Source organism: Muscardinus avellanarius, assembly GCF_963383645.1.
Source record: "Muscardinus avellanarius genome assembly, chromosome: 6".
NCBI classification, from domain to species: Eukaryota; Metazoa; Chordata; class Mammalia; order Rodentia; family Gliridae; genus Muscardinus; species Muscardinus avellanarius.
Genome location: NC_137791.1, coordinates 37,364,901 through 37,386,234, shown reverse-complemented (window position 1 = coordinate 37,386,234; position 21,334 = coordinate 37,364,901). Strand labels below are relative to the sequence as shown.

Sequence of the window (21,334 nt, the reverse complement as noted above, 5' to 3'; positions counted from 1 at the left end):
TTCTCTCCTATTATTTTAAATAGAGTTACATGTTTCAAAGCAGGAGATAAAAAGCATCAAGGAAAAGCCAATAAGACACTGTTTCTTGAATATTCAAATAAACCATGCTGAGCTTTTCCATTCAACAGCTTCTTTTGATAAACAAGCTCTATTTATGATAATTAAAGTCTACCTTTGCATGGGATATTTTTAATGAGTCAATAAGCTGCATGCATGCATAGGGAATACTGTGAAAGGTTTCCACTAAGATGTTATAACAAACAACAGTGCAAAATCCTAAACAATGCATTTATTTCACAGCACATAAATGTACAAATTGGTGAAGAGTATGAATATTTTCTCAGTATGACCCCAACACATACTTTAATACTATTTTTGTCGCCATTGCAAGACAATCAATTTTATGAACATAGATCTCTTTTATACTAGTCACAGCTATTACAATGCTAATATTCATAAAATAAAAGGCAAAATCTGAAGGTGAGGGTGTCCAGAGGTGAGAAACACTAGGACAGAATAGTACATGAATGCTAATTCCATTTTGAGAATTTGTTGAAAGGTTGAGAATGAAGAGAAATATAACTATGGCTGGGTAGAGATGGAAAAAAATATAGGCCTGATTGCGTGCAAAAGTATCCGCCACTTTGACTATTTGACTATTTTAAACTACTGTCTATTTTTATTAGTATTGTTGTCATTTACATCACCATTTCAGAAGTGTGCTTTCACTTAGACTATGCTGACAAACAAGATTCGCGGTCATATTTAGAACAATGATTATGGTTTCTTTTATTGAGTTGAAAACGTCAATTTTCTTTTTCTTTTGCCCTTGATTTTAATAGTATTTGCCAAAGTAAACAAGTTCATTGATTTTGGATGTGGCTTCTCATATAATGCACCCAAGTTTTCCCCTATAATCAATCTGGACATTCTGTTTTTCCTACTTATGGAAAATTTATAATTTTATTCCCTATTTATATGAAGCTGCCTGAGAACACAAAGCTCCTTACCTGTGTGGTAAAACTTCCCTGAAAATCCAAGGTTGAAGGTAAAATTTGCAACCTGAGTGCGCAGTAAAGTTTGAGTCTCTAGTAATGCCTGAAATAAATAAGAAATTAACATGATTTTAGAAAAGTAAATATGAAGCTTTGGGATGCTTCTTTGTAAATGCGTGTGCATGAGAAGACCAAAACTGCTTTGTTGCTTTTTGGATTTTTGCGGGCACTGGTATGTCCTATTTCTATTTTAGGTATTACAATTGCTACAGTTATTATTTTTGTTGAAGGTTAACCAACTTACGAAACAGTTAAGTCGTGAGCACATTCTGCATCACTGAGAGGCAATTCTCTAACTGCACAGCACTGGAATCATTTTTCATTTCTGTGTGAGACATTTCTTGAATTTCAGATATTATATTTTCTTTCCTTGGGGAATTTTTTTTGAATTGTTGGATGAAGACAAGTCCTGTATATGTTAGTAAGTAATAGGAGGGGACTTTTGTTTGAAGTACAGTTTAGTATTTTATTTTACTGTACTATATTCTCCCATTATTTTAAGGGTATAATTATTCTGTTGGAAGTTTGAGATTTTGCTTAAAAGTCAAGATAAAATGTACTTTTTATAAGGCATTGCTTATAAATCTAGAGATATGAAGAGGAGAAAAACACATAGGAATAAGTACCGTATATATGACTAATTTCATAAGGAAATATTAAGAAAACATAAACATAAGTATTTTCATAATTGCCAGTTTTGTGTGTACATGTTTGTACACACAAGTTTTTTACTCCAATATGATGTTTAAATATAATGCACCAATAAAAAATTTAAAAGGAGAAAATAATTTCCAGTTTTGGAATTATACTATGTTAATTTCTTGTTTATGGATGGAGAACATACTGATAATAGACAGAATTGGTTGTATCGATTTTCTGCAAATCCCTCCAGTACTCTTATTTCTATGTCAGCATATGTAGTATAATTTAGAACTCTCATGTCCTTGGGCTTCTTGTTTGCTTATTGGTCTGCTTATTGATTACAATGCTTTTTTCATTTCAAAATGGACTTTTTAAGAGTACTTACTTTGTTTTAATGAAAATGAGAAACTCATTTCAAACTAGGACTGAATTTTGGTTAGTGCTATCCATCTGTTAAGGTGAATAAAAAACCAGGGGTTTAGACAATTCCTTTTGCATTAGTCATAGTACTAAGCAATTTGCCTAAAATATTGTGAACTATTTATTCATTTATACCTGCAATTTAGTTTAATTTTGGGGAAAGAAATAAAAAAATAACAAACTAACTCAGAGATTGATAAACTATAGAGTGTTATCTAAGACCATAATTATACTGGATGTAATTATGGCTAGTCTTATCTAAATGATATCAATTATATAGACAATGAAATAAATAGACTGATTAGTCTAACTCGGGTCTATGAAACATTTTTAAAAATTCTCAAACAGGATCAAAGTAAATATTAAAAAGAGGATGGAGTGCTAGATGTGGTGTGGCACACATCTGTAATCCTAGTAGTTGGGAGGCAAAGAATTGGGGATCTCAGACTTAAGGACAGCCCCAGCAATTTAGTGAGGCCCTCAGAAATTTAGAATGATCTTGTTTCAAAAATAAATAAAAAAATAAAACAAGACTGGGAGTCTAGCACAGAGGTAGAATGTCCCTGGGATACACACACAAACACACACACACACACACACACACACACACCCAGACAAACAAATAAGAGAATGTGGTTAAATACAAATATATGAAATTAATTGAACTTATGGATAAAATCCTATAGAAGACAACTTTAAAATAATATCATGCATTTTTCCTCTTAGTGAATTCCCTTTTCTGTTTTTATTTTTGCTTTTCTAAATGTATAATCCCTGAGTTTTCATAATTTTACATCTTGAAATACACATTTTTAAATTTCTCCCTTCCCATCCTCTACTATGATCCCATCCATTCAGATTTTGTCCCCCTCTGAATTATTAAAATCATTTTGTTATACATTTATTTATCATCCATTCTTTTATAATCCATCAGCCATTCTTCAATTTATTACATTTATTCAATGTAATAAAAATTGGTGTAGATGGATACAGTATTGGGTTAAATAAGCATAGCCCATGTAAACTTGGACCTTTTTGTTTAGAAAGAGAATAGGATAGGAAGTATACAGTTATAAAAATGTATAATGGCAATTTTGACAAGTGCTCCAAAAGAAGTCTAGTTCATGCTTTCATAGATAGTAAGAGATTGGGATGTGGGCTCCATATTTGGTGCTTACTAGGGGCAATCAAATGAGAAAAAAAAATGTTCCCTGATCAACTTGCTTTAGGCAGCCCCGTATTACCATTTTCTTGACCTTTTATGATACTGGTGTTTCCAACAGTGTTTCCACCTTTCATTTTCAACTTTTTCTACTCTATCTTTCTCTCTGCAATCATGCCAACCTTTCAGAGGTTGAAAGTGCACTGCAACGTTGGTTAGGTAGACCTTTCAATTAGTAAACCAGCTTTTGTCAGTTATTTCATGCCTCTAAATCTTTTACCTATGAAATGACATTATATTTAGCATCATTTCATGTTATTATCATAAGGACTACATCTTATAAGATGTGCAAAGTTGTTAGCTATGTATCCGCCACATAATAAGAACTCAATAAATATCATCATTTAGTTCCAGGTATTTAATTTGCTCCCTGTCAACTAAGGATTTTTGGTGATTCAAATTTCTACTTAAACTATACAATTTCTCCAAATCACAATGTAATCTGGCTATATTGAACTATTCCCATCTCCTCAATACTCCATGCTATTTTTTTCTTTTGTTTTCTTTTTCTTTCTTTTTTGTCTTCTTTTCATACTAGAGACTGAACCCAGGGCTTTCTACCTATGAATTATACCTCTAACATTATTTAAAACAGAACAAAACAAACAAACAAAAACAGGATCTTGCTAAGTTGCTGAGTATCTTGAGGAGGCTGTTGGCAAACTTAAAATCCTCCTGTTTCAGCCTTCAAAGTGCTGGGATGCCACAGAGCCTGATTCTCCATGCTATTCTTTAGATCCTGTTCTCTTTACCTAGTGAGCCTCCTCTGGTCTCAATTTGGCTTCCCAAATCCTATCTCAGCCCAACTGCCAGCTTTCTAAATGAAGGCTTCTTTAATGCGTCAAAGTATTTTCTTTTCTCATCTACTATCTAAGCTTTCTACATTAATTTAAGACTTTCATCATGTTTTACTTTATTTTATGCTTTTTTTTATTTCATGTTTTACTTTATTTTTATTTTGTCTCCTATTTTTCTTCCTAGTGTATAAGCACCTATGGGTTGAACAAACCTTACTCATTTTTATGTATCCCATGTTGCTGAATATATGGGAAAGGTGCTCAAAGTATGATAAAACCTCATATAAACCGCATAGTAATAAAGATAATTAGTTTTATCCATATTGTTAGTAACTTATTTCCAAAGGTAAAAAGATAAACATGATTCCTAGGCTATACAAAAAAAAAAAATCAGAACAATGTAGAAAAAATCTTACAGTTTACTAGCTTTTTTTTTTATAATACTGACCTCTTATAACATTATTTTATGGATGTTTTATTAAGAAAAGCTCAAGGAGGCCAGAGTGGATGGATTTCCTTTCACTAGTGCTAATTAGCCATATGAAGAATGAGAGCTTTCTGTTGTTAAATGAAGTGGAATTGTGTAGTTGTAAACTCCCAACATGTAATCTTATTTAAAGTGGGGGTAAGAATGATGCTAAGTGAGATTAGTCAGTCAAAAAAAAAGAAGAAATTGGATGCTTTCCCTAATATGTGAAAGCTAAGGAGAAATGGGTGACAGGAGGAACTCTAGATGAAGAAGGAGATCCTATAGAGGAACAAATAAGGCAATCTAACTGAGAAGATGGGAAGGAAGAAGGAGGAAACTCTCTATAGCACATGATGTACTTAAACATATCAAAGTCAATCACTAAGCCAAGCATGGGAAGGAGGGATGGGGAGGGAATGGCGTGGGGATTAGGTATGAGATAATTTGGTGATGTGTGCATATATGTCTCCACAAGTCTTTTATTTCATTAAGATGTATGACTACAATCCACTAATAAAAAAAATTTTTAATTAAAAATTAAAAAAAAAACAAAGAAATTATAAAAGATGCCAAGGTTTTCTTCTTAGTAAATAAATGCTCTTTGGTTTTCAAAATTCATAGAAAGAAAGTTTCTGTGATTTTAATGACAAAGAAAAAGAAACAAATGATAACAAATATATTTAAATAAAAATAAAAATCAGAAATGAGTTTAAAATAGGAAAGTACTCAGCCATGAAAATTTAAAAAAATTGAAAAATAAAGATTGAAGTATAGGAAAAACAAAATATCATAGGAAAGATCAGAGCAAAAATTATGAATATGAAGTTAATAATAGATATGCATAGTAAAACCCCCTTTTTTGGAAAAACTTGCTAATAAGCTGAAAATAATATCTCAATTTCAGATAGAAATCAAACTAGCATGTGTTTTTAAATACACTTTTCTGTATCAAATATTTTGCAGGTAAATTTAACTTTTGAAAATATATGTAAAATAAAATATACTTAGAGTTTGGACAATGAATATAATATATTGTTTTAAGAGTTTGCAAGTCATAAAACATTATGACTTGTACTAGCTATGAAGAAATCACTATGTATCTTGATTGAATATTAATTAAAATAAATATGTAATTTGTTTAAGGAAAAACTAGTTATTTGCATTTATTCAGTGTTCTCATAATGAATTCTTTGGTATGTATGTATGCATGTATGTATGTATGAATTAATAATTTATTTATTTGTGGTACTGTGGATAGAACCCAGGGGCATTGTACCTCTGAGCTACACCCCAGCCTTAGGTTTTAATCTTTTTATTTTTGAAACAGAATCTCACTGAATTCTGTCAGGTTCTGTCTGTCAGAAAGCTTTGACCCTATGAGACAATACTCAATACAGTTTAACCATGAAAACCTAAACATAACACTTAAATGAGAAATTAAAACCTGTTTTGCTGACTTAGGCTGACACACATATAAAACATTAATTTTGTAAAAGGAATAATATTAAAGACAATGTATATCCTATTTTACCACACACCTTAAAAACTGTATCATAAATTACCACAGAACTCCATGACATCATGAAAGTATCCCTAGTGTCTTAAAACATTGATTTTGTCAAAGAAGAAAATAACTTTATTTAATCACCTCTCACAGGAGTCTAATTGGACAACTTTTCTGAAGTAACCATTTTAGCTAAGACTGATTGAGATAAAAAAAAGTCTTTGAGCAATAACTTTAGTGCAGCCATCATAGACTCACACAGCATGGACCCATCTGTTTCCCCCATGCCAACTACATGCATGAATGTTACCCTAAAGCTGGGGCCCCCCAACCTCGCCCCTGTACAGCTCGAAGCAGTTTATGACAGACTCGATGTCCTTCTTCCTTTGCTAAGGGGTACATTTATGCAATAGATATAGGGGGAAATTGATGGAAATTGAGCTCGTGTTAAATGTTTGTAAAATTGCAAATGTCAGAATGTATTTTCTGTATCTACCTTTGGCCTGACAGGTGTCAGGAAGTTACTAGACAAAGGGGGGAATGTACCAGTATTGGGAATGGCCTAGGAAGATTTGGGAAAGCTCTGATCATTAATATATTTCAAAAGAAAATAATTGATATATTTCAAAATAGTTGTGTCAAAATGGCAGCAGACATGGGTAAAGAAAGGACTTGATTTCTGCCTAAAACAGGCGGCTATTCCAATGTAAATTAACCTAGCTCAAAGCAATTAACCAGTCAATAGGAGAGTAGAACTAGGCCTTTCTCTAAAGACAGATCTGCATGATTGGATAAACTAGCTAAGATGGTAGGAGGGGTCGACCTTCATGAAAGGAGACACCTCACCACACCTTGCTAGGGGAGGTACCTTAAAGGGACTTTCACTAAGTCAGAGTCATGCAAACAAGATGGAGATCATGGGTATAGTCCACGTGTAATCCCTTTGGTGTATTCATTTCGAGTCACCACCTCATGCCATTTTGGCATGGGGCTGTATTTCTATTTTCTGTATTTCTATCTTTTAATAAACTTCTTTAAATCTTCAAAAAAAAAAAAAAAAAAGAATCTCACTGAATTGCGAAGGGCCTCACTAAGTAGCTGAGGCTGTCCGGGAAACACAATTCTCGGGTCTCAGCCTCCCGAATGCTGGGATTACAAATGTTTGGTTCAGTTCTTTAGTATTTAATAAAGCAAATCCAATTTTGTGCTTATATAAGTACATACTGTTAAAGAGAATGATTTGTTCAAACTTTATTTTGCAGAACATTATTTTGAAGAAGTCACTGAAATTATCTATTTTGGATGGCTCCTTGGAGATGTTAATTTAGACTGTCATTGGGCCTAGGGGCATGCATTTCAACATATATTCTGGGTGGTTCTAAAAAATGTCAAGCAATTGTTTTCAAGTTACCCATATGAAATAAATTACCAGGATAACTTCAAAGAGATTATTATCATAAAAGAATTTATGAAAATATTGAGTACATTATTTATATAAAAGGTATATTCAACATGTTTTATGTTACACATCTTAATATTCACATTTAGAATCTTACTTCCAGGCTAATCCTTCCCCTAAGTGCATTTAATTGAAGAAATCATAGGCGTCTGTATAGACTTATAATTTGATATAGACTTATACTTTCAAAATATTAAAATAAATTAACTCAGGGTACAGTGTTTGCTTTTTCTGCTTTGCATAGTCTTTGATTAGACTCAATAAACTGATAAAAGTGGCATCTTATACTTACTACATTCCTTTTGGGAATCAAAAATTATGATTTTATTTTTAGGTGGAAAAATTGCTTCATGGAAAGATTAAATAGTCCACCCAGATATTCCTAAAAGAAGGCCAATTAGGCAAGCTTTCTTTAAGTGGATGAAAACTTGATGACCTTAAGTCCCACTTCTGTGAGTTTGTGTGACACAGAAACAGGATTTCATGAACTTTTGTGCAGAGACTGTCAATGTATAAATAAAGAAGAGTGGGTCAAAAACACAAGTTTGAAGCACTTGAATTTAGCTTTGAAGTCCTTGCCATTCTTCTTGTTTATCTCTTTTTTCTCTTTTTCTCTTTAGAAAATAATCCCCATTTTCTTTTTCTTTTTTAAAAATAAACTCTTATTGTTAATCAAAGAGGAAATTCTCTGATAAATTTATAAATCTGCCCAAACTTATGCTAACATGCTAGGTCTTATAAGTTTTTTTTTGTTGTTTGTTTGTTTTTTCTGCAGGTCTGGGGATGGAACCCAGAAGCATTCAACCTCCAAGCTACAGCCCCTGCCCTACTTTTTATCCTTTTTTTTTTTAAACAGGTCTCACTGAGTTGCAGAGGGCCTCACTAAGTAGCTGTGATCCTCAGGTCTCAGCCTCCCGAATGCTGGGGTAAAAAGCTTGCACCACCATGCACGGCTTCTAAGTAATTTTATACTAAAGAGTTTAGCTCTGATTGTGAAATGTATAAGTTAATAAAGAATGAGTAAATACCTCTGAAGATAATACTTAACAAGTGTGTAGGTGTTTGGGGAGGAGAAGGAGAACATTAATCTGCTAAAATTCTTCTCAACTCTACAAAACCTACAGGACCAAAACCACCTTGATATCTGAGAGCAGTTTGTACTTTAGCCTTTCTGAACATCATATAAATGTTTCATTCATATCATTTTCTCTGGTCTAAGTTTCTGTCAGTGATGTCTTTGACCTGTCTTCCCACCAATGCCATTGTTCCTTCCTTCATTCTTTACTGGTCCAGTATTGACTGAATTCTTACTATGTTTTACGCATTCCCCAGGTGCTAAAGATACAGTAGAGATGGTAAAGGTAATATGCAACATTGAACTTCTTACTATGTGTGAGATTTGGAAAGAACTGTACTTGCAGTATTTCTTTAAATCTTTCAATGACTCCTTTAATAACTATCTTACAAATGGGAAAAATAAGGCACTATTAAATGTCCAACACAAAACAAAATAGATACGTTTGCTATTTACATGGAGTTTATGGACCATTACAAATCTCTCAAACAACTATTTGATGGCAACTTGTTATTACTGTCACAAAACACAGTTTTAGTATATGCCATTAAAAGTGACACAGAACACATCTGTTTTCACAAGGTAGGCAAGGAGATAAATGAAAAACTATCCATTTAGTTGATGTGTGAAGAATAAGAAGTGGGTATAGCCCTAAATGGAGGACCTGATCTTTTCTACAAATGGACCACTGAGAACAAGGTTTGGTGTCAGAAAAGATCAGGCCATCTTCTTAACATACTTACTTCTACTTAATTTCATATAACATATGATTTACATTTTAAATTGCTTCCTCTATGTATTTCCTGAGAAGGAATTATAGGAACAGAAGAAAAACAGAGAGTTCATTTATGAGAGTTTTGAAGCAATTTTAGTAAATGATAAAATCATGGCTTCTATTGGTTTTACTGGGAGTGGGAAAAAGTAAATAGCTTGATCATTGGTGGATTGATGGAGAAGGGGTGTGAAGTGTGTTTCATGAATGTTTCAGGTCTCAGACTATCAGTGAAGTGGGAAAGAGTTGAGAGTTTGATGGAAAAATCAATACTTCCTCTGCTACCCTAAACATTTTTCTACACAACAGCATGACTGAGTTGCTGACAACTTTATACCACTTTGACAGAAAAGACAAAACTTTTTTTATATTTTTAATTTTTTTCTAATTTCACATATTGCTATTTTTTATATTTATTTATTTTTATTTTTATGTGGATCATATTAAAATTGGCTACATTCAGACTGTTCATGGTGCCCTCTTCCCTCCATTTCTCCTTCTCCCCCTCCAAACAATGAGTGTCCAGATTAACCATGCTACATTCACACTTATACACATATTTGAATGTGGATCCTTCATTAATCAACCTCAGCCTTCTTCCTCTCATACCCTTCATTTCTAGCTTTGGTGAGGTTTCCTTTCCATTATCTGGAGTCCCTCTGGATCCCTAATACTCTCTAGTTTGAAATACTAGAGAAAACATATGTCCCTTTTCTTTCTGTGCTTGGCTGATCTCACTTAACTTCTCCAGTTCTTTCCATCTTCTTGTGAATGACATGATTTGTTCTTTATTGTTGAGTAGAATTTCATTGTGTGCATTTTCCATAATTTTGCAATCAATTCATCTGTTGATGGAGACCTAGGTTGGTTCCATATTTTGGCTACTATGAAGTGTGCTGCTATGAATATGGGTATGCATATGTTACTGTAGTTCTCTGATTTCAATCCATTTGGAAGGATACCCAGTAGTGGTATAGCTGGATCATATGGTGGATCCATTCCCAGTTTTTTAAGGAATCTCCACACTGATCTTCATAACAGCTGAACTAGTGTGTACTCCCAACAACAATGAAAACTACAAAATATTAAAGAAAAAAATTGAAGAAGACCTTGGAAGATGGAAAGATCTCTCTTGCTCATGGATAGGCAGAATAAAAATCACCAAAATGGCCAATCTGCCAAAAGTGATCTACAGATTCAATGCAATTCCTATAAAAAATGACATCCTTCATAGACCTAGAAAAATCAGTCATGAATTTTATATGGAGAAAGAAAAGACCCAGAAATGCCAAAGCAATCCTTAGCAATAAGAACCATGTAGGAGGCATCACAATCCCTGACTTCAAATTACACTGTAGAGCAATAGTTGTAAAAACAGCTTTGTATTGGCACAACAACAGGCATACAGGGCAGAATAGAAGATAAAGAAACAAACCCACACACGTATAAGTAATTAATCTTTGACAAAGGGCCCAAACTCATATGGTGGAAAAAAGACAGCCTTTTCAAAAAATGGTGCTAGGAGAACTGGCTATCTAGTTGTAGGAAGATGGAACTAAATCCTTAACTCTCATTGTGCATATGAATCAACTGGAGATGAATCAAATACTTAGAAATTAGACCAGAGACTGTGAAGCTATTAGAGGAGGGCAGAGGCTCAACACTCCAACATATAGGCACAGGCAGTAACTTTCTGAACAAGACCTCCAAAGCACAGGAAATTAATGCAAGAATTAACAAGTGAGATGGCATCAAACTAAAAAGTTTCTTCTCATTAAAGGAAATCATCAAGAATCTAAAGAGAAAGCCTACAGAAAGAGAAGATCTTTCTTCTCCAGCCACCACTCTGATAGAGGGCTAATATCTAGAATATAAAAAAGAGCTCAAAAGACTCTACACTAGCAAAACAAATAACCCAATCAAGAAATGGGCAACTGAACTGAATACTTCACAAAAGAAGAGATACAAATGGCCAATAGATACATGAAAAGATGTTCACCATAATTTTAGCCATCATGGAGGTGCAAATCAAAACTACCCTGAGATTCCATCTAAACCCAATCAGTGTGCCAAGCCTAAAGAAATCAAATAACAACAAATGCTTGCAAGAATGTGGGAAAAGAGGAAAGACAGAACTTGAAATCATTGCTCTCAAACTTTTGTCACCTAAGATTGGAGGGTAAATTTGAGAAATTAACTGCCTCTATGATACTTACATGGGTTAAGAAAGATTCTTTAACCTTTTGCAGGCTGGAAAAGTTAATCACTGAAACTGATTAAAGATACTGGTGAAGAGAAGAAAAAACCTGAAAATCAGTTTGATCTTGTACAATAATATTAACTTGGGTCACATATGTGAAAAGTTTTTATTTTCTTCCTGATTATAAAACAACACAAGGGAGGTTATATAAATCATTTAAAGTGTATTCATAGTGTAAAACTTATTTGTTTGCCTTAGCCAAAAACTCCACGTCTTTGATTTTCTTCCTTCCTAGCAGCATAATGTAATGTCTTGTGCTCTAAATTTTGTTACTTAAAAGTGTTCTGTGCATTTCTGTGTCCACAGAATTCTAAGCCACTAACATATTTCCATTTTGAAAATACTTGAGATAGGCTTATAATTTTTTTTTTTTTCTGATTGGCACTCTGGTTCTTTTCCTGGGAGCAGAGAATTTCCTTAGGAATGATGAGATACTATTCTATTCTCATCAGCCCCAATTTCACCCTTCAGCTGTATCTTTGGTTTTGTCTAAAAGGCCATCTCAAACCATTACTGAATCCTGCTTTCTATACCTCCATCCTATATGTGTTAGTCAGTTTTTTATTGTGAGGACAGAATGCCTGAAATAATCAACTTCTCATATAGAAATATCCATCTCAGCTCATGGTTTCATAGGTTTTAATCAATGTTTTCTTCACCCTGTTTTTTGGCCTTTTGGTGTCACAATATACTATGTAGGAATGCTTGGTAGAGGAGGTGTGTCCACTTTACAGAATCAGGGAGCAGTGGAAGACATTGGACAAGGCCAGAGTACTGGCATTGCCTCCAATGGCACACCCCAATCACCTGGCTCCTTTTACTAGGCCCCTCCTCATAAAGATTCTACCAGCTCCCAAGCTGAGGGCACCAAGCTGAGGGCCAAAACATTTGCATTTGAGAAATATTCAAAATTAAAAGTACCATATTCTATCTAATTGATTAGGATTTTGAAACAAGAAAGTAAATTTTGAAATGCAGGCTTATAAATAGCCTCAAAATAGTATTATTTTAAGCCCCTAACATTCATTGTTCTTCCTTAGTTGGTTTCTCTAAACCTGGTCTTTCATCCTAAGTTGGTTTCTCTAAACCTGGTCTTTCATTATGTTATTTAATTTACTCTAGTTAAAATAATTTTCTCAGCAGTATTTATCATTAGTTACAAGATTTTCTTAGTTGTAAAAAGATAAATATATATATTGTTTACACAGAGTTAATTGTTCGTGTGGTATGATTATTTTTGAGATCATTTTATGAGGTAATAATAAAAATGATTGTCTTATTTTCCTAATACTAAACTAAGCAAATTATGGCATAATATTGAGGTAGAACTAGTTTATAATTAGAATTTTTATGGAGGTAGTGGAATGAAATTAGGCATTGCAAGTTCAATGACAAAAAGACAATTTTCAAGAAAATGGATGGAATTAGAGAATATTGTATTAAGTAAGATTAGTCAGCCTCAAAAAGTGAAGGGTCATGTTTTCTCTCATATGTGGAAGTAGAGAGATATTGGAAAACAGAAGGGAATTAGGATAAACGAGGACACCAGTAGAATGGTGGGAGGAGATGGAAAGGGAGGTGGGGAGGGGAAAGGAAAGACTTGATGAAGTAAACTTGTGTGTGTGTGTGTGTGTGTGTGTGTGTGTGTGTGTGTGTATGTGTGTGTGTGTGTGTGTGTGTGTGTGTGTGTGTGTGATACTGGGGATGAAACCCAGGAGCATTCTACCTCCGTGCTATACCTTCAGCCCTATTTTTATTCTATATCTTGAAACATGATCTCAGTAAATTGCAGTGGGCCTCATTACTTAATTGCAGTGGGCCTCATAACTCACTACTTAGCTGAGGCCATCCATTAACTGATATCCTTGTGTCTCAGCCTTAAAATGCTAAGATTATAAGCATGTGCCACCACACTGAGCTCTGAAGTAAACAAGTTGAGTAATTCTATATGTACTTTATGAAGCTATCAGTACCAATTTCAATATTGTGGAGGCAGAGGATGAAGGATCAGGCATGATATGAAAGACAAATCACCAGGTACTATGTGTATGTATGTTTCTATGACATTAAATTGCAATATCATGTACAGCTATAATGCACCAATAAAAGTATATTGAAAAATGATGACTTCTTATATAATGAGAATCAGATAAGAAGAAAAGCATACACAAAGAAAACAAGAAGGTAAAAACTGTATTGGGTGAGAGTGATAGTTAAAAAATTTACAACTCAAAATGTTCCCATAGATTTTCATATAGTTCTATACTATATTGTTTATAAGTTCTCTTTATGTTAAGCTATAAATTGAAACTAATTTGAATAACTCAGTATAATTTCTGCTTCTGGGCAGAGGGGCTGACTTAATGGAAATGTCTTTGCATTGTTTGTCAAATCTCTACAGCAGGTATCAATTTAGTCACCACTTTTAGAGCTGCCTGGGGGTATACCAAGTATGGAAGTGTGAGCTATCTTCTATAACCATATAGAAGATAGCTATGGGTTATCATGGACAATTTTACTGTATAAAGGGATAACAAGAAACAGTATTTCTTGCCACAAAGAGAGCTTTTCAAACTATGATCCATGGTCACTAGGTTTATAAAATTTAGTTATTCTTTAGAAAAATAATTGTATGTTCAAAACATTTAGGGAACACTCTATGTTATAAAATATGGGGAGGTTCTCAATTTATACTAAGTAGTAGGAAAAACCTTGAGCCTGTTTTAATTTAGCTTTTCCCTCAAATTTCAATCAAATTTCAACACTCACTTCAACTAGTCCAAGTTTCGTATGTTTCTTTTAAGAAAAGTACATTAAGTGAATGGCTAAACCTTGATGACACATGTGTTTTTGGAATAATGCCATTCTCTAAAGAATATAGTTTCCTTGGGTAGGGGTTAAATTGGTGATGTGTACATGTATGTTCACACATTTTTTACCCCAATATAATGTATGAATATAATGCACCAATAAAAAATTTAAAAAAAAACTAAAAAAGAATATAGTTTCCTACCTACTATGCAATGAGACCAACAAAATATAAATGTGATTTTATAAGAAATGTAATTTTATGTATGGATTCAGTCACATAATCATGTTAGCTCTCTGAAAAGGATCTGTTCAAAAAGAATTTTACCATTATATTAGAATTTTGCTATCCTTCAAGAGCTTCAGATCAAGATAAATTTCTTAGTATTATGAAATTCTGAAAATATATTTAGAAATATACAATTTTGAGCTCTTTGTATATTTTGGATATTATCCCTCTCTCAGAGAGGTGGCTGGTAAAGGTCTTCTCTCATTCTGTAGGCTTTTTTTAGGTTCTTGATGGTTGTCTTTGATGAGCAGAAAGTTTTTAGTTTGATGCCATCCATTTGTTAATGCTTGCTTTAAATTACTGTGCTTTGGAGGTCTTGTTCAGAAAGTTACTGCCTGTGCCTATCTATTTAAGTTTTGAGCCTATGCCCTCATAGCTTCACAGTCTCTGGTCTAATTTCCAAGTCTTTGATCCATCTCAAGTTGATTCCTGTATATAGTAAGAGGTAAGGATTTAGTTCCATTTTTCTACAAATGAATAGCTAGTTCTTCTAGCACCGTTTATTGAAAAGGCTGTCTTTTCTCCAGCATATGAGTTTGGCTCCTTTGTCAAAGATTAATTAACTATAAGTATGTTTGTTTCTGTATCTTCTATTCTGTTCCATTAGTATCTATGCCTATTTGTGTTCCATTACCATACTGTTTTACTACTATTGCTCTATAGCATAATTTTAAGTCAGGGATTTTGATGTCTCCTGCATGCTAGCAAAACAAATAACACAATCAAGAGATGGGCAACTAAATTGAATAGACACTTCACAAAAGAAGAAAATCAAATGGCCAATAGATACGTAAAAAATGTTCAACATCATTAGCCATCAGGGAGATGCAAATCAAACTACACTGAGATTCTATCTAACTCCAATCACACATAGTGTCAAGCATAAAGAAGTCAAATAACAACAAATGCTGGCAAGGATGTGGAGAAAGAGGAAGTCTTTTACACTGTTGGTGGGAGTGCAAACTAGTTCAGCAGCTAGGGGGATCAGTGTGGAGATTCCTTAGAAAACTGGGAATGGATCCACCATATGATCCAGATATACCACTACTGGGTATCTTTCCAAAGGGATTGAAATCAGAAAACTACAGTAACATATGCATACCCATGTTTATAGCAGCACACTTCATAGTAGCCAAAAATGGAAGCAACCTAGGTCTCCATCAACAGATGAATGGATTGTAAAATTATGGGAAATGCACACAATGAAATTCTACTCAGCAATAAAGAAGAAAAAAATCATGCCATTCGCAAGAAGATGGAAAGAACTGGAGAAGTTATGTTAAGTGAGATCAGCCAAGCACAGAAAGAGAAGTGACATATGTTTTCTCTAATATGCCCAAACTAGGGAACACTGGGGATACCAGAAGGACTCCAGGTAATGGAAGGGAAACCTCAGCAAAGCTAGAAAGGAAGGGTATGAGAGGAAGAAGGCTGAGGTTGATTAATGGAGGAGCTAAATTCAAATATGTGTATAAGTGTGAATATAGCATGATCAACCTGGACACTCATTGTTTAGAGGGGGTAAGGGTAAGATTCAGAGATTCCTTGTATAGCTTTGGCTATTAATAAGTCTATTACTTATAACTCACATTAATGTTCTATTATTGAGAACTATTGTATTATTAATTCCTATTATTGATTCTATTGAAATGTGAATGGAACCCCGAGAATTTTATAGATGATAGATAGTCAACATTTTATTTTCAAATTTTACCCACTATAGCCATTTAATTTTAGATTAAAAGTAAAGAAAAATATTCTTACTTTCTTGCCAATATACTCTATTTCTGCCCCACAACAAAGAATACATTAATAACAATGGTGATAATAGTTTGTGTATATTAATGGTTCAATTGATTGATAAACAATTGATTTGAATAAAAATGTCACTGAATTTGTGTAGCACACATTGGATAGAAAACATGTTGATCAAAATATATTCTATGGCCAGGCATGGTGGTGCACACTTATAATCCCAGTATTTGGGAGAATGAGACAGGAAGATCTGGGCTCGTGGCCAGTTTCAATTACTTAATGAGGCCCTCCACAACTTAGTGAGACTCTGTTTCAAAATAAAGGCTAAAAAATAGGGCTGGGGTTATGGCTTGGAGATAGAATGACCCTGGGTTCCATCCCCAGTACTGCAAAAACAAAGCAAAAAAAAAAAAAAAACCAAAAACTGTTGTATATACCACAAAGAATACTTTTGTCTTCTTCCTAATAAGAGATAAGAATGGTATGTTTCTTTATATATAATTTCAGCTAATAAATGAATAAATAGAATCCATCTATGAAAAAATTTGATGTTGATTATCAGGGTCTAGGCTATTTATATAGTACAATAAAATGGATACTTTTAAATGTATTATTTAATTAAAATATTAATGTGATTTGGGTCAAAAATTATCAAATTAAGCACTTTAATCAATCCCCTGTGAGGACACAGAAAACAAAACAAAGTCATCATTGACAACAGAATTGAAAATATGACTAACATTAGAGAATTTTTAATTAAATTAATATAAGGCACAAATTTAATGTTTAAAAATTAGGAGCTTACTTAGCAGCTCAGTTGGGAAAAACTTACAAGTAAAAACACTCACCTATATGGACCAAATAGAACTTAAATAAATACCAAAAGGTGCATCAACTTCAGAAAGTGTTTTTCACCAGGCATATATTGAGTCACTTATATTTTCCAAGTAGTCTACTGGGTCCTATTATACTGTGCTCCTTAAAAAGATTATTTATACATAGATATATCCTGCATTTGAAAATATTTCTGTATTTTACTTTTATAATAATGTTTTATGTTTATTTTACCATACCTTAATAAATATGGGTTATTTCAAATTTTCACAATCAAACTTAGAAATTTTTGTAAGTTTTCATATGACAAAAAGTTTAGTATTTTCCAAGGACACATTTAAATGCATGTAATTTTAAATGTGCATCCCAATAATTATTTCCAATGACTAAATATCACGTCATAAATCAATTTATATATATCTGGGGCATTAAGGCTCATTTATTGTGTAAGCTCAAATATAGTAGAAATTTCTCATTGCATTGCCTGAAGCATGAAGACAATATATATTTGTAGGTTTTAATATGATTAAACATCATTATGTGTATAGAACCATGATTAATTACATAATTCATAATAAAATATATTTTAAAAATTTATAGCATAACATATTACATTAATAGGGATTTTTTTCTGTATTTGGCAGATGAGTCACCTAGAAAGTCTCTCCATCTGACATAAACTTGAGTTTCAAAAATAAAAATTCCTGTGAAACTTTGTTGTCACTTCCTCAAGCTCAATCCTATTTAAAGCCTAATTACAATTCACATTTATAACAAACAGGCTTGACATCATCTGATAAACACCTACTAGTCTACCAACTCTGATTCCCTACAGACAAAGGGAACCTAGTGAGACATTCACCAAAAGAAAAACAAAAATAGATTAATGATAAATATTTTGATACTGCCCTAATTTCCAAACAAGAGAAGGCAACAGTGAAATTTTTTCTGTGTGCAATGGTATGTGTCCTTTGAAGTTCTGTGTTTGATATCATCCATATTGCACATTATATTTTTCATAATGTAATTTTGCTATAACTTAAATTCAAGAATTTCAAATAAGTTAAATATTTTACTAGATTTAATTTTCAGAAGTAAGTAAGCAAATTATATAGCCTAACTGTCCTATGTATTGTGTATTCAGCTTTGAACAAAATAAAGTTTTCTGATTAGGAATGCTTTTTCTAGTGGGTGAGATAGGCAGTCATTAAGTAAATTACCAGTATGGATAGATAAGTTGAATGTAATGGGACTGGGACAGCATGGTACATCTTTTCAATGTATGAAGGACTGACTGGGTCAGAGAAGGACAAGTATGGGGTAGTGAAACATTTAGAAGAGAGAAGGAATTAGCTTAAATGAAAAATGAGTGGCTTGGAGTTTGTGGTGAATTAGAGGAAACATGATCTGATTTGGATATAGTTTAAAGATGAAGGTTCTAGGACTCAAATAATGAATTGGCAGCAGGTTGTGAGATAATTGAATGTGGAATGTGATGAAACCTGCTACCTTAATATTCAGGAGTGAAACCTCTCTTCAAAATCCCCAATGTATTATTGGTTGATCTGGCTTTATCTACAAGAAGCATATGTTCCTATTATACTTTTTAGTCCTGTACAATATTTTTCCACTCTGTTTTCATGAGAATTCAAGAAGTATGGAATAAAATCAGGCTTGTTCAATTTTTTGGAGAAAGAATGATGGACTGAGTTATCATGTAATAGTTTGCTTTGATAATTTTATATTTAAGAAATAGAATAGATACTGGTCAAATATATAAGAAATAAATTTAAAAAAGACTGACCATATATGAGTATGAAACAAAGCAGAATGAGAAGTCTATTATTATCAATATTTTAATGTAAATATTGTGATATAGGTGTTAGACATTAAAAATGTCTAATAACATTCACTTAATAATTAAAATAAAACTTTTACTATTTTTCTAACATTAGATCATTTAGTATTATAAAAAAGTCACAAAGTATTAGAATTTGTGGAAGTGACATTTTTCATGCTTCCATAAATGAGGTATGCAGCTCTTTTAGATAAATTCTTAGTGAAAGCTAGAGAGAATATAGGAAACATAGGAACTTTAAATAATGCAGAGAGAGAGAGAGAGAGAGAGAGAGAGAGAGAGAGAGAGAGAGAGAGAGAGAGAGAAAACTATAGAGTAGCAGGGGACTGGCATGTGAGTAAGAAAGGGGAATACAATACAGAATATTGAAAAAGGAAACAGTTCAAATAATACTACAGAAATATGTGAAGGTATTATTACCAATCTCAGTAATACATGCAGAGGGAGGAGGGAGACTGAATGGGGAAAACGTGGAGAAAAATACACTAAGAGTTGTGTGCATGCATTTTTTTTTATCACCTTGAACCTCACTACAATGTTTAATTGCAATGTGCTAACAAAATAATTTTAAATATTCTTAAGGAGTCTCTTATCTGGAAGATATTTCATCAACTACAGAGATGTTATAACACAGATTCTTTAGTCTGACATTGCAAATATCTCTCACCTTGGGCCACAAATAGGATAATTTTAAAAATCTATTAAAAAATCTTAAATATTTTCTATTAAAAATCTTATATTCCACATTATTATATATTAATCTCTAGAATTACATTTGGAAATTTTGAGTCCCCTTTATTCTTCCTCATTGCTTTATCTATTAAGCAACACAGATATTTTTTTCTACAATATTCTTGTTAATTACTAATGCATCCCACATTTACATAATATACTTTTTGGGGAAGTTTCTGTGGTAACATATCATGGTTAATAGGAAGCAATTTGCTTTCCTTTATTAAGTGCATTAAAACTTCATGCCCTAGACATCACTGATGGTAAACATTTGATTCTGCTCAAATTTAATGCACCGAGGCATTTTGCTGTTCCGTATTAGGTTTATTTATGTGCTGTGTTCTGCATTGTTAGCTGCTAATGAGACTTCAACTCTTATTGCTCTAAGGCTTGAACACTAACCTCATTTTAATGAGTTCATTATTTGCTGTCTTCTGAAAGGAAGACAACAAATTTTCCTTTTAATTAAAGGTCAAAACACCTCTGGTGAAGGAAAAGGAAGAGGTTATCAAACCCTAGCTGAGAGATAGCTCTTTCAGATTTCTAAACTAGACAAAGTTAGCATAAACTAGGGTAGGCTGTATTTTTCAAGGACAGAAATGGTCAATCAATCTCTGGAGACCAAAAAGTATATAAATGTAAGACAAATGAAAATATGGATAGTTGATGTGCCTAAGACTTTGTAAAAAATGAAAGTCAGCCAAAGTAATTAAAAAGCCTTTACTCCTAACTAAAAAAGGGCCATGTGGATCGATACCACTGCAGGAGCAAAGTTCCACTTTTGCCTGACAAATGAGTTGTAGGGTGGAGAAAACAGATGCCATATTAATCGACCTAAGAAAAATTTTCTCAATTATTTTATCATAGAAAGTGAAGCAAAGGCAAATCAATATTTTTGGGGGAGAACCATTTTTAATAATGTAAAATATATGTGAATTCAGTAATAAATGAGTATTCAGATGAAAAAGGTGCTAAATTGTGACATTAATTGGCATAGGAAGTGTTATTTTCATTTGTAGGCAACGTACACCTATAACCACAGGGAAAGGTACAATTTTAACAATGTATAGTCTTATCATAATAGATAGCTTGAACAACTGGGCTACTTGCCTAATTCAAATGAAAGCAAGGCATTTGGGCGTAATGATTAAATGTAGTGTTAAAACTTAACAAATGATGGAGTTAGATTAAAAAATCAAAACATTTCATTTTGCTATAATGACAAATCCATTCCATATATGGATTTTTTGAATCTTGTACATTGTTTATTAATCTAGACTTAAATTTTTAACAATGTATTTTATTTTAAACAAATATCCATTTTTTTTTTGCATTGTTGGGGATGGAATCCAGGGGCACTGTACCTCCAAGCTACACCCCCAC

At 33.0% G+C, this 21,334-nt stretch overlaps 1 protein-coding gene across 1 annotated transcript in view; it reads right to left on the bottom strand.

Moving 5' to 3' along the window:
* LOC308264450 (bifunctional heparan sulfate N-deacetylase/N-sulfotransferase 4) overlaps positions 1–21,334 on the bottom strand; it is a gene marked incomplete at both ends in the record, with an annotated part of 325,680 nt that overhangs the window by 172,741 nt on the left and 131,605 nt on the right. The window contains one exon of the mRNA XM_080697735.1: positions 1,011–1,098. Coding sequence (XP_080553861.1) covers positions 1,011–1,098 — 88 coding nt within the window. The remainder of the gene's footprint in view (positions 1–1,010; positions 1,099–21,334) is intronic.